This window comes from Pleurodeles waltl, chromosome 2_1 (assembly GCF_031143425.1).
Source record: "Pleurodeles waltl isolate 20211129_DDA chromosome 2_1, aPleWal1.hap1.20221129, whole genome shotgun sequence".
In the NCBI taxonomy this organism is placed as follows: Eukaryota; Metazoa; Chordata; class Amphibia; order Caudata; family Salamandridae; genus Pleurodeles; species Pleurodeles waltl.
This window is the reverse complement of record NC_090438.1, coordinates 640100055-640126265: the sequence shown is the minus strand read 5'-3', so window position 1 is coordinate 640126265 and position 26211 is coordinate 640100055. Positions and strand designations below refer to the sequence as shown.

Below are 26211 nucleotides of genomic sequence, written 5' to 3'. Positions count from 1 at the left end.
GATGATATAGCTGTATTTAGTTCCACCTGGAGGGACCACCTGGTCCACCTGAAGGAAGTGCTTCAGGCCCTGCTTCAAGCAGGCCTGACTATCAAGGCAAGCAAGTGCCAGATAGGGCAAAGTTCTGTTGTGTACCTGGGCCACCTTGTTGGTGGAGGCCATGTACAACCTCTCCAGCCCAAGATCCAGACTATCCTGGATTGGGAGGCTCCAAAAACCCAGACTCAGGTCAGGGCCTTTCTTGGCCTGACTGGGTATTACAGGAGGTTTGTTCAGAATTTTGGGACCATAGTGGCCCCTCTGACTGAGCTTACCTCCAAGAAACAACCCAAGAAGGTCATTTGGACCCCAGAGTGTCAGAAAGCTTTTGACACCCTAAAACAGGCTATGTGTTCAGCACCAGTGTTACTGGCCCCTGACTATAGCAAGGAATTTGTAGTGCAAACAGATGCTTCAGAGGAAGGGATTGGGGCAGTGTTAGCACAAGTTAATGAAGAGGGCCATGATCACCCAGTTGCCTTCATCAGCAGGCGACTACTCCCCAGAGAGAAAAAATGGAGTGCCATTGAGAGGGAGGCCTTTGCTGTGGTTTGGTCCCTGAAGAAGTTGAGGCCTTACTTGTTTGGCACTCACTTCCGTGTACAAACTGACCACAGACCTCTCAGATGGTTGATGCAGATGAGGGGGGAGAACCCAAAACTGTTAAGGTGGTCCATTTCCCTACAGGGGATGGACTTCACAGTGGAGCACAGACCTGGGACTGCTCATGCCAATGCAGATGGCCTTTCCAGGTTTTTCCACTTAGCTGATGAGGACTACCAGGGTGTAGGTTAGTACCCATCACCTTTCATCTGGGGGGGGGGGCAGTGTAGGAAAGTCCTTTTTTTTTTGCCTGATCACCCCCACTCTTTCTGGATAGGTACTGGTGGTTACTGACTCTTGGCTGTGCCCTGGGTACTGCTTACCAGTCCCAGGGCCAGTGCTCTGTGTAAAATGGATATGCAAATTAGGCTAATTATAATTGGCTAAGTTAACCTACCTATAAGTCCCTAGTATATGGTAGGGCATGTAGGTTTAGGGACCACAGCATAGGTGGTGCACACCTAGGTGCATTGCTGAGGTGCCCAGTGTCATTTTAAAAGCAAGCCTGCCTTGCTGGCTGCTTTTAAATTAAAGTTATATGCAAATTCGACTTTGGAATTAAAGGTACTTCCAAAGTCTTAAACTACCTTATTTTTACATATAAGTCACCCCTAAGGTGTGCCCTATGTGCCCCTAGGGCTGGGTGCCATGTAACTATAAGCAGGGACTTTATAAAAATAGATTTATAAGCCCTGGTGAGGTAAAAACAGCCAAATTCGTTTTTCCCTCATTGAAGTAAATGGCCTTCATAGGCTAGAATGGGCAGACTTTATTTTAAATTTTAAAGTCTCCTTAAATGTTACATACCAAGAATTTGGTATCAAATTGATTGTTATAATAAATCCCACAACTTCCAGTTGTTGGATTTAATATAACTAGTTCAGGTAAAAAGTTTAGACTTTACCTAAAAAGTTGCCAATTTCAGCTCTGCATTGTTTTTGCTGCTGTGCTCTGATTGGCCAGCCTGCAGCAGCTTCTGCCAGGCTACTTTAATGAGGTGTGAAGTGGCCTGGCTTCACACAAAGGAATGTGCTTGGGGGAGAGAATCTCCCCTCAGCAGATGGTGAGGCAGGAAGGGGGAGGGCTGCCAAACTGGTCTTCAAAGGCAGAGAAGGACATCTGGAGCACCCAGCAACACCCCCACATCCTGCGACCCCAGACAGCTAGGTGCCCCCTTGATTAGATTAGGAGAGGGCAGGAGAGGGGTGTGTTTATGATTTTTAGCCACACCAGTGGGTGGGCTCAGCCAGATCTCTCCTCCAAAAATCAGATTCATCCATGTTGGATTTTTAGAGACTGTTGCCTTCTGGGATGGATTTTTGCCACACTTCCCAGGAAGTGGTCATCACAGGGGGACGACCCTGTTCCTGATTGGAGAACCAGGGCCCCCCTGCTTTTCACCCAGGAGCAAGGATAAAACTGGCAGACCTGCACCCACGCCTCAGATCCCCACCAAATTTCAAGAAGAAGGAACTACAAGGAGAAGAAGGACTGCCCTGCTGGACCCCTGGCCAGCACCTGGACCCTGCACTCAGAAAGATTGCACCAGCTGCACACTTGGGCTTCACCACAAGAAGAAGGACTTTGCCTGGCTTCCACTGGTTCAAGGAGGGACTCCCTGTTTGCTACAGGTGAAAAATTGCTATCCAGAGTCCCCTGCACCAACTCCTGAAAAAGTGACCAGCTGACCACTGTCCAGTGGCCAAAAAGGAGTTTGCGCCAGGTGTATTCTGGGAGTTGAAGTCCGCACTTCCCAAGGACCATCACAGAACTTCTGGACCCTTGGGGTGAGCTGTGGACCCCAAAAGAACCTTAAAAGAACATCTGGGTGAAGCCCCAGAAGTTTGGAAAAGATTGGAGAATTTTTTAAAAAAAGCTCCATAAAGTGACCGACCCGACGCGGAAATTCTAGCCGGCTTGCCTCAACCGCGACCCGGCCTGACTTCGTGGTTCGTCCCGGTAAAGAAAAACATCCAAAAAAGAGACTAAGTCCGAACGTAAAAAGTTGACCGGGACCTTCCAGCCATCGTATCCGAGAAGGGCTCCACGGACGTCGGATCAAGATCCAGGTTTACCCCGGTCGAAGGATTTTCATCTCGAAAAAACGACTAAGTCCGAAGGTAAAAATCACCACCGAGGAAACCGACTTCGCGTATCCGGACAAGGGCTCCAGGAGGTCGGATCCAACTGGCAGGTTCGTCCCGGGGAAGAAAAACATCAAAAAAGAGACTAAGTCAGAAGGTAACTTTTTAACCGAGGCCTCCCGCGACTTGTAGCCGAGCAGGGCTCCATCGCGGTCGGCCTGAAAGTTTGACTTTGCCCCGGTCCTGGTGCAACCAGATGACCCGATTGGCGCTTTTTGTTTCTAAGCGCTAGAAAATAATAATACTTTAAAAATTCATATCTCCGGTTCCCCTGAACCGATTTTAATCCTTTTTGTGTCATTTTAAAGATAAAAATATAAGCTATTTTTATAAATTGGTTTTGGATTTTTAAACTGTTTCCTGTGTTTTATTTATTTACTGTTTTGTGATATTTGAATGCTTTACACTTTGTCTCCTAAGTTAAGCCTTGACGCTCGATGCCAAGCTACCAAGGGTAGAGCTGGGATTAATTTACTGAGACCTAACTGTACTTATGTGGAGGTTTGTGGCTTGTTGCTAGGTGTAGGTACCTACCTGCCCTACCAATAACCCATTTTCCAACACAGCCTTTCGGTCTGCTGTGGCTTTGGTACTGACTTATCCCCTGGGGGCCCTTTTGGCATTTTTTTTTTTTTTTGCCTATTGCCAGTGGAGCATTTCGCACGCGCATGGCATTCTTCCAGATTTGAATCCACGCGTCATTCTTGCCTCGCGCTGAGCGCGCGCATCGGAACATTGGAACTGTGTCATCGGTCGCGTACACATTTTCGGTTCACGAATACTAGTCTGTATCTGATCTCCACCATCTTGGGTAAACTCCTTTCATGATTTGCGACGCGCGCATCTCTTACTTTTAAGGAGTTCTTGGAACATCGGAACCGTGTCATCAGTCACACACTTCCTGTTAGGAACAACTAGTCTGCATCTTTTGCCCGCCATTTTAGGGGAATTTCTCGGTGTACACGTGCATTTCTTGTTCCTCTTAATGTTACTGTGGCAGGTTTTCGCATCTTAAAACATCAGAACTGTGTAATCGGTCACATGGATATTTCCTGTTTCTAAACAGCCATCTTGGACAAGTATTTGTTTTTTCCTTTGTGTATACTTTTCACGTTCTTTTGAAATGGCCACAACTGCAATGTCTCAACCACCTGCCTTCCTGACTGATAAAGGTGAACCTAGTCTGCCATGGAAACGATGGAAAAATGTATTTGATTCCTACGTGATAGCAACTGGTGGAGAGAAGTTTTCTCCAACAAGGAAACAAGGTGTTCTACGTTATTTGGGGGTGGAGGTCAGAAATATATCTGACGGTCTTGAATCTTTACCAATTAGTGGTGCTGAAGGGGATCCAAGGGATGTGTATGAAATGTCTGTAAGGAGGTTAGCAGAACATTTTGATTCTAAGCTTAATGTTGTTCTAAAAAGACATGTTTTTTTGCTAGGACTCAAGGTAAAACAGGGGAACTTCATTGCTGCCTTATGCACACTGGCACATACTTGTGATTTTGGTGATATTACTGATTCCCTCATCCGAGACCAACTGGTACGTTGTACCAACAGAAGACGAGTGCAGGAGAAACTCTTAACTAAGAATCCTGACTTAAGGGAAGCCACTGCATAGTTGGAAGGGATGGAAAGTACCAACAACTAGATTAAGGAAATGAATGATCATGATATAGGTGCTTCTAATCCTGAGATGGTGCAAACAGCTCGTGTCCAGGATGAGGTTCTAAAAATAAGCACTGACAATAAAATGTCTGTCTCTTCGAAGGAGAAAGGGAAGGTTAACACTGGAGCACGGTGTTATCATTGTGGCAATCCTGGGCATACAGCGAACAGTTCAAACTGTTATGCTAAGAATTCTGTATGTAGGAGGTGTGGGAAGAAAGGTCTTTATGCGAGATTATGTAAGGGTGACAAACAATGGAATGTAGATTCAGTTACAGAAAATTTAGGCAAAATTATATTTTGTGTGAAATCTGTCGTCAACCAAGTTACGGGAGGTATTGGGGCTATAGATGATGGGCCAATCATTATGCCTGAATGTTCTGTTACGTTGGACAACAGTCGTCAAGGTTTAAGCGGACTCGGGTTCTCCTTACACCATGGTGGGCGATAAAAATTGGCAGGCGATATTTGGTGAAGGATATAATTCTTTAATCGGACCTGATATCAATCCTGCGAGTTATGGGGGCACTAAGATTGATGTAATAGGATACAAGATCATGAAAATTCAATTTCAGAACAAAAATACAGTTGGTAAGGTCTATGTTGCAAAACGAGGAGATAATCTTTTAGGTTGGCGCCATCAACAAGACATGGGTATGAGGCTGGACCCTAATTCAGATTGTCAAGTCATGGTAGTGAATGATGGAAACGCAAACCTGGGCATTTTTGAGGAATTTCCCACAGTTTTTAGTGATGGTTTGGGATGTTTGGAAGGTTTTGAGCATAAGATTGTGCTTAAAAGTAATACAATTCCTTCTGTACATAAGGTGAGAAGGGTTCCCAAATTAATGATTGAGCCGCACAAAAAAGAATTGAACAGGCTAGTGACTGCAGGAGTGATCGAGTAGATTGAATCCTCTGAATGGTTGGCTCCAATTGTCTTAGCACCCAAGGAGGGTGGAAAACAGATGTGCATGTGTGTTGACCTTAGAGATCTCAGTAAACACATATGGGTGGACAGCCAACCTTTACCTAACATCTCAGAAGAGTTGTCTGGGTTGGGAGGTTCCAAGTTTTTTAGGGTTTTAGACCGGTCCTCAGCTTACCACCAGATCGTCTTGCATCCGGAGTCTAGACATTTAACATCATTTGTAACACCACTGGGAGCTTACCAATTTCTAAGAATGCCGTTCGGGCTAGCTTCAGCTGCTGCTTGCTTCCAGCGCAACATGAAGAAAGTTTTAGAAGGTATTTCTGGGATTTTGTTCTTCCAGGATGATATTTTGGTTCATGGTGAGACCGTGAGTGACCATGACAGAATTCTGAGAAGGGTGTTGGATAAATTGGCTCTGTCAGGATTAACAGTGAAGAAGGAGAAATGCAAATTCAGAGTCACAGCTGTGGATTATTTGGGTCACACGATCTCTGGTGAAGGGATTAAACCTAAATTAGAGTTGGTTGACTCAATTATCCAAGCTCCTGAACCTAAGGACAAGGATGGTGTGAGGTCCTTCCTAGGCTTAGCTGAGTATTACTCTAAGTTTATTGCAAACTTCTCAAGCATAACTCGGCCCCTGAGAACACTTTTAAAGAAGGGGAATTAATTTAACTGGTCAAGGGATTGTGTATCTGCCTTTGCTTTTATTAAGAATAGTATTGGTAAGATGCCCACCTTGGGGCATTTTAATGTATTTGCAAAAACCATCCTGTACACTGATGCTAGCATTAATGGCTTGGGGGTGTTTTGACCCAGAGAGTGGATAACGAGGAGAGGGTAATTGCTTTTGATTCCCGGTCTCTCAAGGGGGGGCAGAAGAGAACTATTCTGTCATAGAGAGAGAGGCTCTTGCGTGTTCATGGGGAATTAAGCATTTCAAGTTTTACTTATGGGGTTTACCCTTTTCCGTGAGAACAGACTATAGGCCTCTTGTGCAGATCTGTTCCTCAAGCAAGTGTGAGGAATTAACTCCTAAGATTAAAAGATGGGTTGAAGGTTTGTTGGAGTTTAATTTCCAAGTGGAGTACATACCGGGTTCAAAGAACATGTGGCAGATATTTTGTCACGAGCTTTGATCGATAGGGAGAATGAAGTGGAGGATGGCTGTGTGATTAATTGGGTGAGAGAAACAGCCATTGCTGAAGAAGAATGAAAAAGTGCATTAGAATAAGACAGGAAAGTGCTTGAAGAACTTATTGAGAGGGGTTGGCCGGACTTTAATTGTGTTCCAGATCCCTTGAAAGGGTTTTGGAATGTAAGGGAGGAACTTTGTTTTCATGATATTGAGTTATTCAGGGGTACTAAGACTATTCCTCCCTTAGATGTGAGAAACAAAATAATCAATTTAGCTCATGAGGGCCACATGGGCAGGAGTCTAACCAAATCTAGGTTGAGAGAAGTCTACCGGTGGCCAGGTTTGGATCGTGAAGTGGAAGCAGTGGTGAACGAATGTGTTTTTTTGTGCACGCCGTGACAAGAGCAAGACTGTGGTTAAGGCCCCACTTTCTCCTGTAGAAGTACCTGATAAGCCATGGCTGAAGCTAGGGTTAGACTTTATGGGTCCATTACAGCTGTTACCTGCTAATGAACGCTATGTCATCCTTTTGGTTGTTTATGCTTCAAAGTGGGTTGTGACAAGATAGGTCAGTACCTTGAATACAAGGACTGTGATTGAGTTTCTCAAGGAGGAGTTCTCTCGTGAAGGTGTACCTAGCCACTTGGTTACAGATAATGGGGTGCAATTGATGTCCCTGGAAATGCAAGATTTCTTGAAATCTCTAGCTATTGAGCATTTAAGGACGGCTTTGTATTTACCTCGAGCCAATGGTCTTGCAGAACGCATGAATAGGATGGTGAAATTTTGTGTTCAAGAGGCTGTTGAGACCAGAGCTCCTTCGTCTGACCTTCTCAGAGGGATGTGGTGGGCCCATCGTAATACCCCCAATATCATTACTGCAAATTCCCCATTTGAGTTTTTGAGAGGCACAGTTGGGTGTACCAAAATTAATCCTGCACGGATGAAGAATACTTTGAGGTTGGTAGAAAAGAGTTGTGAAAGGTTTGATGTGGCGCTTAAACGCAGAGTGTTGTATCAGCAAAAGTATAAATCTAGGTATGACTATAAACATGGGGCTACTGGAGTTAAATGGACTGTGGGTGAGATGGTATTGGTAAAAAATCCTGGATTTGGTAAGAAAGGAAGACCTGGATTTTTGGGTCCATTTCGTGTCAAAGAAGTGAGAAGAAATGTTGTTGTGTTAGAGAATGGTGATGTGTGGAGCATGTCCCATATTGCAAAGTGGAGGGGTCCTGTTGGCGATAAGAATCCATCTTGTGGTGTAACCAACAGGTCTTTGCATTATCCTGTCGATTCCAGAGTTCCTACTGAGTTGGGTAGGGAGTCTAGAGTTCGATCTAAACCACAATGGCTGAAGGACTATGTACCTTGAATTCATTCTATTTTGTTTTATTTTAATTGTGTAATTTTAATATAATTATTGTTTTCTTTTAACAATTTATGTATTTCTCTAAATGCTTATTGTTGTAGGGAGGGGGATGTGCTATGTTCTACCTTGTAATACATTAACATTGTATTAGGCTCTCAGAATTTTAAGTATGTCACGAGGAACCTTGTCAACCGTATGGTTCCTTTGGCATGTGATATAATTCTGGAGTTGGCAGTTCCTGGCAGTTGATGTCAGCCTTTGGACCAAGCTGCCTGCTCCGGTTGGTGGTTGCTGAATAAACCTCATCTTATATCACAGAGTGATGCTTTCATTGCAACACCTGCGCATGTGAATTTTCTCAACACAGACGCTCCTCGATTTTGAAGGCCTATAGTAGCATGATTTCTTGCAGCTCTGCTTATTGGTTCTTATTACAAAGTCAAATAATGCCTTGATGTTGAATAATGCTATAATTTCAAAGATGTATAGTGCCTCTGCTGAATTGAATCCAGTGCAATGCCTCATCATTGAATGTATGTAGTAATAGCAGCTATGGCACCACTCATCTAAAGGATCTCAGTGGATGTTGGAGTGGGGCCCTCCAAATTCAAAGGAAAGGGGAAAACCTCCCATGTTGCTTGAAATAGTTTGGGAATTCAAAGGAAGGGCCTTTTGCTTGCAGGCCCCTTAATCAAGCTCACTTTCTATCTTTCATCTTCCTAGGCAGCATCGCCTGACGAATGCCACAAATCTTAACAGAATGGTATCATAGGAAAAAAGTCAAACTGTGTTCGATTTTCTGGGACTTCTTTCAACCACTAACGAGAATTTTGCAAAACTCTTTTGATGAGGATCATATCTGAAGATCCTCTTCGTGACAGGAAAACAAGGAGGATAAAACTGTAATTTCAAGAAAATTAACGGAAACTGACTAAAAAAGGTTTCCCCTCTAATGCTCGTGTTACATGAGACAAAACCTAAAAAGTCATCAACGTTACTAAAGGGCTCAGGGAACCTTTCTATATGACGTGGAAAATAACTTGGTATGTGAGACTGCAGACCATGAGACTGCAGACCACGATTTGACACTGCTATGTCTAGAACTCAAAAGAAGGATATGATTTGACAATCTCTTCTTCCTAAAAGTAATGTTTATGACCCCCATTCTACCTTGCTTTTTAAATGGATGGGAAGTGGGAAAATTAGATTTTCTCTCAGTCAAAATTAATTTATATGTTGATTTATTAATTATAACTGTGCATGTTAAAACAAATACAGAAACTGCTAACTGCTCTTGGCATGTTTTCTATTTTAAAAAAATGCTTGACGTTTGAAAATGTTACAAAGTATATTGTTTTGCATGATCCCCCATAATCACTTTTCGATCATCTCTTGCCTCACAGATCTGGCTCAACCATTTCCCCATTCTATTAAAACCTCTGATTTAGGGACTGTCCACTCTGGGGCTGTCCACTCTGGCATCGATCAAAGCTAATAGCTATTGTCTATTTTTTCAGTGCCTACCCTGAGGGCATTTGTTAAGATTCTTCAATCCACCTTCTCTACTTTCTCCAGTCTTAAATTCATCCAAAATTTAATTGAAGTACCTCTTACATGGATGACACAGATTCCCATGTAACTTGAGGACTCCTCTGGTCTCCTGGCACTCCCTTCCCTCCTTGCATAGACAAGCTTCACTCATGATTCCACCCAAATCAGCTCACGCTCAACAGCAACAAAACCACCATCACTTTCCATGGGATACCTTATTTTTTGGCCATACTGTCTAGACCCATGGTTGCCCTTGCCATCTGAAAAATCTAGGCTTTATCTATATGTCTATCTCTCCTTCGTTCCTCAGGTCAATCATGCTGTCAGTTCTGTCTTTGTCCACCAAAACCTACATTCGTCTAACAAATGTGTTATTGTCAATGTCTTTAGTAACTCCAGACTCAAATTATCATCCATTACTTATAGTTTCCACTCACCTGAATCAGTAGACCACAGTGAGTGAAAGCAGCGCCACATCTGCAGAAACGTAACAAATCTGACAATACTTCACCTGCGTTCATCTCATTCATTGAGCTAAATTAGCCAAGAACCAGTTTTAAATTGTTCTCCAGACTGTAGCAATCACATTCTTCTGGGTACTCCATTTAATAGGGCTACAGCTGGAAATACTGTTTTTTTTTTTTTTTTTTTTTTTTTTACACAATTCCGCTCTTGTTCTTAGACCCACGAAGCCAGTAAAACCGCATGGTGTTTAATGTCCAAATGATACACAAACACACTTTCAAGAAACACTAATAATTCATACCATTGCATTTTAAGCATTTAATCAATGGGCCCAATGATATATGTATGGAAATAAATCACTGTACCTGTTTTGTAGTATTCATGAGATCATATAGCATTAATAATAAATCATTTATTTCTTCCTAAAAGGAGACAGGAAACAAAATAAAATGTACTATTTGTAAATTTGATCCTTGTAATCTTTTTTTCCATCATTTTGAATACTTTCTGATAAAACCTTGTTCAATCATGTACTTGTTCTACTGTGTATAGCCTGAATTCTTATCACTGTGTCCTGGGTTTGTTTCTGGTCACAGCCAGCCACATGTGTGTGGATTGTTACTACACATTTCTAGGGGAAAGTCAGTAACTTTACCATCCAACCCATCTCTCACTATTTAATTCTGTTCCTACTTAACATCTGCATTTAATTGAAGTTTCTCTCTATTTTTTGTAAAATGATATTGTAGGTGCACTTGAGAAGAGCCAATTAGTTCCCCACTTGATGTGCGGCCATTCACACCTCATTGCCCCACCAATTTCACTTTGAGGAACTAAGCCTTGAAAAATACATGCCAGATTGGAATAGAGGTAACTTTTGCCTCGTACAGTCTCATTATTTCTTAGGCTTATATGAGAATGTAGACATTTAATGCTCTGTTAAAATGTTAATAATTGGGCGGGGTGGCACTGCAAAATGGGTGAGGTGGAGCTGTGAACCTGGTGATCTATTTATGCACAATTATTAAACACTACCAACTCCACAACTCAAGAAAAAGGAGTACATACACGTCACATGCTCACGTTGGCGTCAGTATCTTTCTGGACATTGTCCATACCAACAGGCTGGGAGGCCATAGAAATAAAAAAAAACTGTGTACAGAACTTTTTGAGATGAAATCTTATTAAGATTGGTCTAAATGAGACCATGCCACAGAACGGGGAGGAGGGAGACCAGGTGAGGAATCTACAGTTAGATGAAGTCTCTCCCAGAAAAGACATTAACAAAGGAAGTAACTTGTTCTTCTGATAGATATTTTTAACAGCAGATTCCTCATCTGTTGAAAAGATACCTATGCAGTACATTCCCAGTTGGTGGGTATGTGGCATGACAAACTAGGAAATCTTGCAGGACAGATCTGCCTTGTCAGACCACCTGGCAAATGTCCAAGGCAGGCACACCATGTGCTAGCATTGTGCTTGTTGACTTTCCTCCGGAGGGGTGAGCATGTAAATGCTCTGCGGGCTGCTTTTTGGCCAGCCCATAGCAGATCCAAATACACAAGACAATCTATCTAGAGATGGTTCTTTGGTGTACCACCCATCTTTGTTCCAGAAAACCCAACAAGCAGTTGGTCAACCCTGTCAAAATTCCCTGGTCTTCGATGTAAAAACTAAAGGCATTCTTAGGATCGAGACTATGTAGTCGTTCCTCCTCCTGTGAAGGATGAGGCAGTGCATAAAATGTTGTCAAGATGATGGACTACCCAACATGAAAGGGCATGACTATCTTTTGTTCAAATGACTACTCTGCCTGCAAAAAAAGGAGACATATTGTAAAACAGAAGTCAAAGAGTGAAGTTCATTCACTTGCCTGGCAGATAATATAGTGGTGAGGGACACCGTTTTAAGCGTAAGTAAACGCAAAGGACAACTATGCATAGGCTCAAAGGACAAGCACATCAGATCAGGAAAAGATTTGGATCCTACTACAGCATTATAAAAGGAGTAGGTGGGATCATATAGGACAGTCCTTTTAAAAATGCATCACAACAGGAGATCTGAAGAGGGATGGCTTATCTAGTAAATGTAAGAAGGCTGAGAAGGTTGATAAGTAAACTCTAACAGTGAACACTACCAGATCTTGCTGTGCCAATGATAAACCAACAACATATCAGACGGGGAAGCCTATAGGAGCTGGATGTGATGAGAAGAAATCCATGCAACAACGTTCTCCCAGCACCCTGCATAAACAGCCTTTTTAGAAGGACGTCTAGCTGCCAGAATAACACCAACTATTTCAGAAGGAAGATCGAATGCCATCAACTATCACTAATCAATCTCCATGCACGGAGGTTTAGGTTGTGCAGCCTCAGGTGTAGGACCCTGCCCTGCTGCTGCAATAGGAGATCCACCCATCATAACACTGCATGTTCTCTGCAGTGGCAAATAGATGGAGCCAAGTTTCTCGGTATTGCTGGAAAATTCCTTGCACCACCTGAGTGTAACTGCTACTCGTGATCCATTGAGCAACATCTGCAGTTTGTCCACTCTGGTGTTTCTTGGTCTGGGTATCTTGATTGATCCAAGATACCCTAAATGTTCAGCCACCTCCAGGGGCAAAGAGCTTCCTGGTACAGAGCCCATGACCCCACTCCACCCTGTTTGTTGTAATACCACATGGTGGACATGTCTGTGAGAACCTGCAACTCCTCCCCCCTTGATAGTCAGGAGAAAAAGCTTTAGTGCCAAACAAATCACTTACAATTCCAGCAGGTTGACATGTAGGTGAGCTAACAGAGACTGGAATCCTCTGATCTTCACCTCTCCCAGATGACCTCCCCAACCTAGTAACAATGCATCTGTTGCAATCATTAAGTCTGATTGGGTTAGGGAGGAAGTCTGCCATCAGTATAATTGCAGTCGAGTAACCACCACTGCAGGTCTTTTGCAGATTGACACCTAAATGGAATGTGACAGATTTCCTTGGTGCTTACTCCACGGAGACTTTAGATCCCACTGCAGAGCCTACATGTTCCACATGGTGTCAATAGGCCACTTTCAATGAGACCAAGGATGCAGGCTGAAACATTGCGATCACCTCTCATAGCTTAGAGCCATCAAAAATCATACCCATCAATGACTGCTGCATATATGATGGGAAGCATGTGAAGTGAATCCAAGCATGGCACCTAAGCACCACACTGGTACCAACTTGCCCCTCTTTAACATTCAGTTGTGTCCAGGCCAGAATTATTGGAAAGCTTTGTTGCATCTTAGCCACCAGCAACTAATTAATGTAAGATCAGGGGAGCTTCATCCAGGACAGCCATATACACATCAGCTCCCACAATGCATCGGAGTATCTTCCTAAAAGCCATATGTGTTTACTTATCTAAGAAGAAATTTGGCTGCAGAAAACAACCCTGTTACATATGCCTCCATGTTCTTTGTGTCCTTGTCAGGGGAAGTGGCATAAAAGCATTAGGATTGGTACACCTTGTAGAAGGTTGCAACACAAGGCTTTCAAGTGTTGGGTGTTGTAAAAAGACATCTGAATCCCACAGCTGCCGGTCATACATTCTTGCAATTTGTTTACATGTTGGTTGACAAGATGCTGGCTTAGTCTGGATGCCCACTAACATGTCTGTCAGAGAATAGCTCCTGTGAGGAATGTGTTGGGTCCAACACTTCTACCAACAAAGTAATCTTTACCCCTTGAGTGGGTAAATTAAGATCAAGAGTTTCTGCTGCTCTCCTTATGACTGTTGCAAAGGAAGCTGCCTCTTCAGTGGTCATAACAGAATTAAATGATGCCAGTCAAATTTCAGATGAAGTACCTAATCTACTTGCATCCTGTAAATTCTCTGCAATATCACCCAGAGCAAAAGGCTGATATTCCAACAGGTGCCCTCCCTCTGGAAAAATCAGGATCAGATTGAACATAAACCCTGGTGGTAGCAGAAGCACTGGCCTCAATCATTCTAATCAAATCCTCAACCAGCGTTGGCAACATCTGCGCCAGTGACACCAGATGGAGCAACTACAACATTGAGCATGGCATGTAGGATGGTGCCAAAGGCATTGGTGGGTCCCGATTCAATGGCCCTGGAACTGGCATGCACTCAGAACAAGGTCAAAAGGCACAGCCATGTCGAGTATGGATCTGCCAACACTAATTCAGGTGGAGGCTCCCTCCGTTCTAGGAGGACTCAGTGTGGTACCAAAAATTTTCTCCATCTCTAGCTGAAGCAGTTGGAGATGAGCAGGCTTTGCCACCTGATCGTGAGAATCCCGGTACAAGAACGGCATGGGAGCTGACACTGCAAAAGGGAAATTACGTTGTGGCCTAGAAGTACCTGGTACTCACATGACTCAGAGTGGTGTGAGAGACGTAGGCCAGCAGAGCCATGCTTGGACTTCTTATGGCTCAGTTTTGATTTACTTGATTTGGAGGAGGTCCGATCATGCATACTATCTCAGGACAGAGAGCAAGTCCTCACCCTTGACTATGACTGGGGCCACCACACCGCAGACTCCAATCAGGAACGAGTTTTTGATATCCACATTTCCGCAATCGCCAATTTAAGCTTGCATTCACAGATGGCCTTTCAGTTAAGTTTGGCACATGACGAACAAGACTGAGTGGTAGCTGGAGCCAAGACACTCGAGGCAATCATCACTTGGATCAATAACTGACAATTGTCAGGTACACATCACACGCAGTGTGCACCCTACTTGTTTAAGTGGCATTTCTGCACACTTTTGGGAGAAACATTTTAAAAAATCTCAAATATGACAAATGACAGTTGAAGCTCCAGATCCGCGCTAGTTTTTACAAAAAGAAATGAACTGACGTCAGCGCAAGCAGGTGACACATATACTGGTAAATCAGTAAATCATGAGATCAACAGAGAAGAGGAATAGATCTCACATGCAGGATCAGACTTGGATAAAAAAAATAGGCCTGGGCACCAAAATAAAAGTGCCCCCCCCCCCCACTAATGAAGCAGAGAGCTAAAGAATGACCACATTTGCAAATCAGGACAGTTTTGTACTTTCAAAGACATATATGTTGTGTAGGTGCTTTGCGAGGTATGGGAGAATGCATTCATTATAGTATGCTGCAGGTAATGCTTGAGGGTAATATCAGGGAAATCAACAAAAAAAAAACGGCCCATCTTGCCACAAAACAGGTCCGTATAAATTAAACAAACGTAAAATATGCTTGTTAATTGACGAATCAACCACTTTTAGTGGAAAAACTGTGCTTGTCCTTTGCTTGCGTGCTGCTGTTGCAAGTGATTCTGATGTGCGTACTTTTTTTTTTTGACTTAGTTGAACTTGAGGGCACCACAGCTAATGATATCACCACTGCTGTGATGGAGTGCCTACACAAGCACGGCTTTCATGAAGACTTTCTTCGAGAATGTTTGATTGCCTTAGCTTGTGATGGTGCATCGGTAATGCTTGGGAAGCAGGCTGGAGTTGCAGCGCAGCTGCAGATTCGGTATCCGGGCTTATTTGTGTGGCACTGTAGCAACCATCGGTTGGAGCTAGCTGTCGGAGATGTTATGAAAGAAATTTCAGGCATAAATCACTTTCAGATCTTCTTTGACAAATTATATTCTTTGTACCATGCCTCACCTAAAAATCAAAGAGAACGGAGACAATGTGCAAAGGAAATTGAGCAGCGTTTTCTTGTTATTGGACGGGTTCTTTCCATTCGCTGTGTTGCTTCCAGTGAAAGGAGTGTAAAGCTGTATGGCAGAGCTTTTCTTCACTACACCAGCATTTCTCAAAAGCTGCTGTTGACCAACAACGCGATGCCAGAGATAGAGCAAAATATGCTGGCCATGACAATATTCTGACCTCTTGCTCATTTTTAAAGAATGTTGGTATCATGTTGGATGCTCTCGCAGAATTGAGTGACTTTTCTCGCCAGCTTCAGCGCAATGACACATCCCTTCCTGATGCTGAAAAATTGCTGACAAGGGCAGTCAGGGTCTTTGAATCGATGGTTAACACCCCTGGTCCCTACACGGAAGAAGCCATGGAAGCCTGCAGCAGCCTTACATTCAGGAGTGGAGGCCTACATGTAAAGAGCAAATTTCCAGAGATAAATGCACCTCAATTCTACCGGAGCTTAGCAGAACACTTAAAAACAAGATTTACCACCACAAAACCTTCCCATGTCAGCACTAAATTGGCAGACACTCCCAAAACAGACAGCATGAAATTATTTACGCAGCACATAAAACTGATTTATCCAGAAAACTGGCCAGAAGACAGCATGGATATTCAATATGGTGACAAAGATGTGAGGCAGCTTTGTCAAATCTTGAGAGTAAATGAGGTGGATAGTATTAGGGGATTTAGAGAATACAAGGAGGTCAAAGCTGCCTACATACCTCTAGATTTTGTTCCATTGATGAAAGCTGTTGAGACCATTGCTGTGTCCACAAGTGAATGTGAAAGAAGTTTTAGCTGTATGAATGATCTGCTCACACCAAAGAGAAATTCTATTTGCACAAATCGTCTGTCATCCCTTTTGTTTTTGAAATGTGTTGGCCCACCCATTCAAAGGTTTGAACCACTACCGTATGTTAAAACATGGCTGCAACTAGGAAGGAGATCAGCTGATAAGACAGCTTGTCGTTCACGCAACCACGGGGAAGAAAAGTCCCCCTTCGAATCTATGTGGATGCTTTTTTGATGTCTTTTGTTAACAATCACTGCTGTTCGTTTTGAAACTTTTATTGGCAATTTCCAAGCTGCCAAATGTGGTCCCACAAATTGGTTGTTTCAGTACTTTAGCACATTGTGCTTTGTGAATGTTTAACTAATCTGTTTCCTGTTAGATTAATAAACTTTAGTTTTTGCAATCGATTTTAGTAGTACTGAGAGTTCCACATTGCACTTTCATTGGACCAATGCTTCTGACAAACAGGGAAACCTGATAGTTACCTGTTCAGCAATGTGAACTAGCATTGGTTAGTAGAAAATCATGGACTCCTTTTCTATAAGCTGCCCATGATAGCTGAAACTGTGTATAATATAAATATTCAAATGTGATTCGTGTGCCATTTGTGCAGAGGCAATCTTCATATATGCAACATTTGAAAGACATTGTTAAAAGTATCCTTACTACGTGCTAGGGGACCAACAATACATTACAGATTGAAGCAATTTGTAATCATATGCACCAATGAAAATTCTTGAGGTCTTTTAAATGTTTGTCATTAGCCCCGCCCCAAGCCCCACCCCCAAGCCCCGCCTCTAGCCCCACCTCCTTGCCACGCCCCCGACCAAAGCTCAATATGATGAGTACCTGCACTTTTTTTTTTCCATTTAAAGCACTGCGTATAATGCTAAGGAAAAAAACACGACCCACACAGTGACCTGCCAGACCAGCCCATCAGGCACTGCCTGATTGCCGAGCTTGGGGTCGGACTGGCCTATCGGCCAAATAGACAGGGCCCTACCAATAAACGCTTCATACAAGAGGCGTAAGCACTGTTTCCTAAAGAATCACATTTACGCGCAAAAAGTTGCACACAGAAAGAGCTCCCACACCTGTACCACAAAAACCTGTACGATTGTGAATTGGTCATTTGCTACTTTGTCACAGTATCGGTCCATGTGAACAGCCTTCTACGGAACACGTTCTAAAAGGGTAGACTGGAATTCTTGCAGATTAGCTAAACAGAAACCAACTATTGCAATCGAATACTGAACTTGGAATGGGTCAGAATCATCAGGATTTTTCAATAATTCATGCAACAAACTGAAACATTGTTTTGAGGATCGTTTCTTAACATAATTAAACGTTAAAATATACAACTTTAACAGTGTGAAATAAGCAATTTTGACTATCACACAGAATCTTTCAGTTTCGGAAACATACATACAATTGTGCATTCTTATTTGATAAAAATTTCAAAATAATGCCAAATAGAGACTTAAGGCCCCAATTAAAAAAATAACGTTTTACTTGAATACGTCCAAGTTCTACATTGTAATGTAATTACCTACTCATTACTGCCTCCTCATAGTCGCTATACCATAAGATGACAGGTACCTTCCCCACCTATCTAATAGAAAAAAAATTAAACTACCCTCAATGCAAGCCTCTAAAGGACCAACACTATCCCGAAACTTCCTCCATCGTCTGTCTTCTTGGGAAGTCGGCATCTTATACTTCCTGGTTCTGTATTGTGTCCTGTTTGGGCTTTTCCTGCTTGCTCAGGATTTTTTTCCTGCTGTTTTGGACTCTTGGACCCGTACCTGGTTTGCTGCATGGGTAATGCTTGCTTTTTTCGGTCTGTGTAGTTACCTGGTTCCTTTCTGGTCTTCGGGCTGTTTTTAGTATCAAGGCTGCAAGTGCATGCGCTAGCGAAGGCGTCTCGTTTGCAAGACTCTTGTTAACAAAAAGGGTCTATGAGCCCACCTGTTGCTTACCATTTGGTGGCTTATGTGGCACTCTTCTTTAGAGCAACCGGTCACTGCAGGCCTAGCATTATTTGTGTTTCTTTCTGTGGAGCAGGGACAAGCACTGATTGATTCAACTTAAATACTGCCCATCTACTGCTCCTGACCTGACTGAGGTACTAGTTTCTTCTTTGTAACTTCTAGTACCCTGCAAACAAGGCTATGACTGGCAAAAACCTGCCCCATAGAATTGCAAAGTTTCATTTTCTATATTTAACTCATTTCTTTTATTTTGCCAACTCTTCTTTACTTACTTTCCACTCATGTTTTGTTTTTGCTTCTGGGCGCTTTTATTGATTATCGATTTTATTGTTCTAAATATTGCAAAGCAACATCGTTTCTTTCTATTGTTTAATTTCCAAAATGATGCTTAACAGCCCTGCCAAGTTTCCCAGGTCCATGACTGATGTGCTGCCCCAGTCCAGGTTCTTTTTCTTTGAATTCTAGGACTTGTAGTTTTGTTTATTCCATTATAAAACAGTGCTACAAGTCCCCACACCAACCCAATCCACCCCAATGCAATCTACTTAACTCCAGGCCAATCCACCACACTCGACCACCATGCAACCCACCCCACTCCACCCCATACAGCCCAAAACAATCTGCCCCACTCCAATCCAAAACAATCTGCCCCGCTCCAATCCAAAACAATCTGCCCCGCTCCAATCCAAAACAATCTGCCCCGCTCCAATCCAAAACAATCTGCCCCGCTCCAATCCAAAACAATCTGCCCCGCTCCAAACCAAAACAATCTGCCCCGCTCCAAACCAAAACAATCTGCCCCGCTCCAAACCAAAACAATCTGCCCCGCTCCAAACCAAAACAATCTGCCCCGCTCCAAACCAAAACAATCTGCCCCGCTCCAAACCAAAACAATCTGCCCCGCTCCAAACCAAAACAATCTGCCCCGCTCCAAACCAAAACAATCTGCCCCGCTCCAAACCAAAACAATCTGCCCCGCTCCAAACCAAAACAATCTGCCCCGCTCCAAACCAAAACAATCTGCCCCGCTCCAATACCCCCTACTCCAATCTGCTCCACTCCAATCCAATACAAATCTGCTCCACTCCAATCCAAAGCAAATCTGCCCCACTCCAGTCCAAAGCAAATCTGCCCCACTCCAGTCCAAAGCAAATCTGCCCCACTCCAGTCCAAAGCAAATCTGCCCCACTCCAGTCCAAAGCAAATCTGCCCCACTCCAGTCCAAAGCAAATCTGCCCCACTCCAGTCCAAAGCAAATCTGCCCCACTCCAGTCCAAAGCAAATCTGCCCCACTCCAGTCCAAAGCAAATCTGCCCCACTCCAGTCCAAAGCAAATCTGCCCCACTCCAGTCCAAAGCAAATCTGCCCCACTCCAGTCCAAAGCAAATCTGCCCCACTCCAGTCCAAAGCAAATCTGCCCCACTCCAGTCCAAAGCAAATCTGCCCCACTCCAGTCCAAAGCAAATCTGCCCCACTCGAGTCCAAAGCAAATCTGCCCCACTCCAGTCCTCTGCCCCACCCCAATACAACCCAATCTTCCCCACTCCAGTCCACAACAAATCTGTCTTGCTCCAGTCCACAACAAATCTGTCTTGCTCCAGTCCACAACAAATCTGCCCCACTGCTCCACTCCAGTCCAAAGCAAATCTGCCCCAGTCCAAAGCAAATCTGCCCCACTCCAGTCCAAAGCAAATCTGCCCCACTCCAGTCCAAAGCAAATCTGCCCCACTCCAGTCCAAAGCAAATCTGCCCCACTCCAGTCCAAAGCAAATCTGCCCCACTCCAGTCCAAAGCAAATCTGCCCCACTCCAGTCCAAAGCAAATCTGCCCCACTCCAGTCCAAAGCAAATCTGCCCCACTCCAGTCCAAAGCAAATCTGCCCCACTCCAGTCCAAAGCAAATCTGCCCCACTCCAGTCCAAAGCAAATCTGCCCCACTCCAGTCCAAAGCAAATCTGCCCCACTCCAGTCCAAAGCAAATCTGCCCCACTCCAGTCCAAAGCAAATCTGCCCCACTCCAGTCCAAAGCAAATCTGCCCCACTCCAGTCCACAACAAATCTGCCCCACTCCAGTCCACAACAAATCTGCCCCACTCCAGTCCACAACAAATCTGCCCCACTCCAGTCCACAACAAATCTGCCCCGCTCCAGTCCACAACAAATCTGCCCGCTCCAGTCCACAACAAATCTGCCCCGCTCCAGTCCACAACAAATCTGCCCCGCTCCAGTCCACAACAAATCTGCCCCGCTCCAGTCCACAACAAATCTGCCCCGCTCCAGTCCACAACAAATCTGCCCCACACCATGTCCTACTCCAATCTGCTCCACTCCACTCCAATCCAAAACAATCTGCCCCGCTCCAATCCAAAACACTCTGCCCCGCTCCAAATCCAAACCACTCTGCCCCGCTCCAAATCCAAACCACTCTGCCCCGCTCCAAATCCAAACCACTCTGCCCCGCTCCAAATCCAAACCACTCTGCCCCGCTCCAAATCCAAACCACTCTGGCCCGCTCCAAATCCAAACCACTCTGCCCCGCTCCAAATCCAAACCACTCTGCCCCGCTCCAAATCCAAACCACTCTGCCCCGCTCCAAATCCAAACCACTCTTCCCCACTCCAAATCCAAACCACTCTGCCCCACTCAAATGCACTCTTCCCCCCTCCAATCCAAAACAATCTGCTCCTCTCCAATGTAAAGCAATCTGCCCCACTCCAATCCAAAACGATCTTCCTAACTCCAATCCAAAACAATCTGCCTCACTCCCAAAAAAAAAAGAAATCACTTCTCCACTCCAATGCACTCTTCCCTACTCCAATTCAAAACAATCTGCCCCAATCCAAAACAAACTGCCCCACTCCAATATGCCCAAATCCAATCTGCTCCACTCTAATATAAAATAATCTGCCCTACTCCAATCTGCCCCACTCCAATCCAAAATAATTTGCCCCACTCCAATCCAAAACAATCAGCCCCACTCCAATACGCCAAACTCCAATCTTCTTCACTCCAATGTAAAATAATCTGCCCCACTCCAGTCCACCATACCCCAATCCAAAACAATCTGCCCCACCCCAATTCATCCCACCACAATCCACCTCACTCAAATTCAGTTCACCTCAAGTTCCATCTACCCTACTCCAATCCAACCCAACCCACCTTACTCCAGTCCAACCCACCCTACTCCATTCCAATCAAGTCCACCTCATATCAATCAACACTCAAATTCCACCCCACTCCAATCCACCACACCCCAATCCACCCACTCTAATCCACCTTAAACCACAATACTCCAGTCCACTCTAGTCAAACCCAACCAATCCACCCCATTCCAGTCCAATTCACTGACTCCAATACACCCCACTTCATTCCAATCCACCACAGTCCACCCCACTCAAATCCAGTCCCACTCAAAGAAAAGCACCTCACTCCAATCCACCCCATTCTAATCCACCACACCCGAATCCAATATACTTCAATCCAATCAACCCCAATCCATCCAATCCACTCAGTCCAAGTCACCCCACTGCAATGCAATCCAATCCACCCCACTGCAAGCCAATCCATTCCAGTTTTTTCCACCCCAATCCCATCCACCCCACTCCAGTCCAATCCACTCCATTTACCCCATCCCACCCCATTCAAAGCAGTTCACCCCACCCCAATCCATTCTACTCCAATCCACCTCACCCCAATCCAACCCACTCTACCCCAATCCAACCCATCCAAATACAATCCAACCCACTCCAGTCCAGTCCACCCCAATCCAATTTACCCCACACTGTTTCAATCCACTTCAATCCTCCCCATTGAGCCCACAACTCCAATCCACCCTACTCCACTCTGATCCAATCTACTCCAGTCTAACCCACTTTACCCCAATCCACCCTACCCCACCTGAGTTCAGTCCACCCCATTCCAATCCAATCCACCCAACCCAGCCCATTCCATTACACCATCCTCCAATCTACTCCAATGCAGCCCATTCTACACTCCAGCCCACTCCAATCCAATGGATCCAATCCACCCACTCCAATCCAATCTAATTTACTCCTCTCCAAAACATCCCACTCTAATGCAAACCACATCCCACTCCAATGCAAACCACCCCACCCCAATACAATCCAGTCCTATCACTCCAATTCAATCCACCCACCCAAATCCAGCCTAATCTACTGCTCTCCAATCCACCCCAATCCAATCCACCTCACATCGATCTAATGCACCCCATCCAGTCCACCCACTCTAATCCACCCCATTCCACCCCACTCTACCCTCAACCAATCCCCCACCCTACTCCAATTTACCCCACTACTTGAATATACTTCAACCCACTCTACCATAATCCACCCCACTCCACAACACCGCACTCTAAGACACTCTCTGCCACTGAACTCTACTCCTCTCTACTCAACTTTGACACTCTGCTCTCACACTCTACTCCAACAAACCCACTCTAGGACACTACTCCCCCAGTCCACAACAATCCATGTCACTACCTTTTAGCCATGCTGAATAGCAGCCACACTGGTGTACAGCATGAAAAATGCACATTGCCAAAGCCAATAGCTCTTGTCTAGGCGAGAACTATTGGCTTTCCCAATGCTTGTTTTCCTTTGCTGTCAATTTGATGTATGTGCATTCCTCTCACCTCCTGGGGCTGCTGGGATGGGCTTTCTCTTGTGTGCACTTCCAACTGAGCATAGGGCTTGAGTGTACTTTTTTCTTCTGTGATGCTGGAGACCCATCGCCGAAAGACAGATATTTTCACCCTCCCTTCTCAGCCCAGTGTAAGTGCTGGGCATGGGCTTCCAGCTATGCTCCCTGCTGGGATTGACGTTTGTGAAGTGTTATCTTGTTTTCCTCTCTTGCTTCATGTTTGGCAATTGTGTGCCTCATACTCCCTGCTGAGATTGTCTGGGATTAAGTGGTGTGCCAGCGATTCCCAAGATTCCTGGTGTTACGTTGAGTCTCTGCCATTAAAAGCGGATTCTCCACACAAGGGCTTGGTGTGGGCCTTCCATAAATGTGATTCCAGCTGGTCTTGCAGCTGTGGTATGCCAGACTGTGAGCAGTGCTAAAGTTCAACTTTATAAAGGAAAGGTGAGTGCTTCCAAACACTTTCTTCCTAGGGTAAGGACTGGGCCTGGGATTCCCACTCTGCTGTGCTTCAGGCTTTAAGGATGTTTCCTGTCTTGTTGGCGATGTAGCTCAAACCCTCTGCTTGGTCTGTTTTTTGTGTCATGGGTTACCTTTCAAATTTGGTCTGCTCTTCCTAATGGGCTTGGTGGCCAGTGCTGGGTTTGTTCTGCCTTGCGATGTGGTAGGTTTGTAGATAACTACTCTGCAGCCCTGGACTAGGAAAGCTAGACCACAGTGCTCTCAATGTACTTCCTGTTAAGCTTGAAGATGTGGCACCCTTGCCTTCTGTGTAGGACTGGGCCCTCTACAGTGACAAAAAGGTGAGTCTCTTCTTCCCCGCCTCACACCCATCACTTATGTGACGGGTGTGAGCTGGTCTTGGCCTTCGCCTGTGCTCCCTGCTTGACTAGGGACCTTGTATGCTGTATGTAGTACCTCTCTGCCCAAAGGCTGTGCGTATCCCTATCTCCTTTCTGAGCTTCTTGGAACCAAGAAGTGCAGGTTTTGATGTTTGCTTTGCCCTTTAATGGCACCCCACTCAGCTTGGGGTTTGAGTATGCCTGCTCAGTGTGGAGTGCTAGAGCATCCTTTGACAGTAAAAAGGCGTGTGCATCCTTTTATTGGCTGGGTGTGAGATAGTTTTAAACCAGTCTTGTTCTTCCACCTATTCTCCATGCTAGACTTGGAATTATTAGATGCGTGCCCTAGATTACAATCTCATGTCCAATATGTGTTTGTTTATGGCCTATTAAGTGCTGGTTCCGATCTTTAGTCTATCCTTCCCTGCCTCCTTAATGTGCATAGATGTAGGATTAGGTTTACACTCCTTTATTGGGCAGTGGGCTGGGTTTCATCTTCCCCAATGTACATGCTGGGCTTTGGCTCTAATTGTATTGTGCTCTGGCTCAGTCGTTCTGGGACTAGCAGTCTTACTCCCTTATCCATTTCTTAATTATATGGTTCAGAATTTGACATATTGCAGTATTGTGTGTTCTTCTGTTAGGAATTGGGTTTGTAGTTGGCAGAGGTATGCCTCCTGTCTGAGTAGGGACCACCATCCTAACCAGGGTAAGTCAAAACACACCTAAATGGTCACATGCTCACCCTATGGTAACTTGGCACAGAGCAGGCAGGCTTAACTTAGAAGGTAATGTGTAAAGTATTTGTGCAATAACTTATACAGTAACACAGTGAAAACACCACAAAAAGACTCCACAACAGGTCAGAAAAATAGAAAATAGTTATCTGAGTAAAACAAGACCGAAGCAACAAAGATCCAGCCAGTAGATGTTGAGATATGATTTTAAGATTAGATCCAAAATAGTGCTTAGAAGTCACAAGTGCTCAAAAGGTTACTTGAGGTCGCAAGGGACCAAAGCAAATCCCAAATTCAGGCCAACCATGACGGAGGCTAGTCCGGCTACATAACCCATGCAGGGTCCCCTGAAACAATACCTTGAATGGAGCAAAGCACTGACGTTGGTATTTTCCACGCAGTTGGTTCACTGCGTCAGCCTCCGCTGAAATGAATGGGATGCGTTGTCGTCGAGCCAAGCAGAGCATTGTCGTCAGGCTGCACAGACTGTGAATCCGCAATCAAACAGCCTCTGCGTCGGCCTCGATGAAGCGATGCAGCAAAATTTCTCACACACCCGAGGCAATGCATTGGTTTATGCAGTAATCAACTGCAGAACCCACTTTTGAGGCCCAGACTTTGCAGAGGGACCTCAGGCAAGGGAGAGACTCAGAGAAGGCAGACTCAAGCAGCACCAGGAGTGTTGCAGGCAATCTTTGATGTCCCTGAGACTGCAAGAGAACAGGGGCAAGCCAGCAAGGCCTTGGAGATCACTTTGGAGGGAAAGCAGAGTCATTCCAGCAGAGTCAGGGAGCAGCAGGGCAACAAGCAGAAAAGCAGCCCTTCAAAAACAAAAAAACAAAAACAAATCTGGTTGAGTCCTTTGAGTAGCACAGCAGTCATTCTGACAAAGGTTCAGATCCAGAAGTGCCCAATTCTAGGTGGTCAGAGACCCAGTAATTGTACTCAAAAGCACTTTTAAAGTGGGGAAGACTTCAAAGAGTGGCTTTGAAGTGCACCAGTTCCTTTTCAACCAAATCCTGTCTGCCAGGCTATCTGTATGCAGAGGAATGCAGATGCAGTTGATTGGCCTCTGTTTGTGGAGGTCTGAAGGTAATGCACAAAGGTTAACTGTCACCTAGCCCAGATGGGTATTAGATACAGGCTGTAAGGTACACAGAGCAGTAAGAGCATATAAATGTCCATTTTCTAAAAGTGGCTTTTCTTAAATACCAACATTGAATCTGACTTTGCCAGTAAAGAGGCTTTGCCATTACCATTCCAATGATATGAAACATGATGTAGCTCCTCCTTTCTGATCAGGAATTACAGCTTAAAGGTATAATAAGGATATCCCAATGCTGGCCTATAAGAGAAGTAGCCCTCAAAGTAGTGAAAAATGCCTATGAGAGTTTTTCACACTAGGACATATAAAACTTAAAAGTCCATGTCCTCTGGTTCACATAGGGTCTCCTTGGGGGTTACGTATATGTAATAAAAGGGGAGGTTATGGCTTGGCATGGGGTTTTAAATGCCAAGTCGAGGTGTCAGTAAACTGCCCTTACAGGCCTTGCAATGTCAGGCCTGAGACAAGGCTAAGGGGCTA

The 26211-nt window shown here is 44.6% G+C and overlaps 1 protein-coding gene across 1 annotated transcript in view; it reads right to left on the bottom strand.

Moving 5' to 3' along the window:
* Window positions 1-26211, bottom strand: part of PKD1L1 (polycystin 1 like 1, transient receptor potential channel interacting) — a 1079023-nt gene that overhangs the window by 487828 nt on the left and 564984 nt on the right. The window contains exon 33 of the mRNA XM_069216140.1: window positions 10283-10339. Within this exon, the coding sequence (XP_069072241.1) occupies window positions 10283-10339 (57 nt within the window). The remainder of the gene's footprint in view (window positions 1-10282; window positions 10340-26211) is intronic.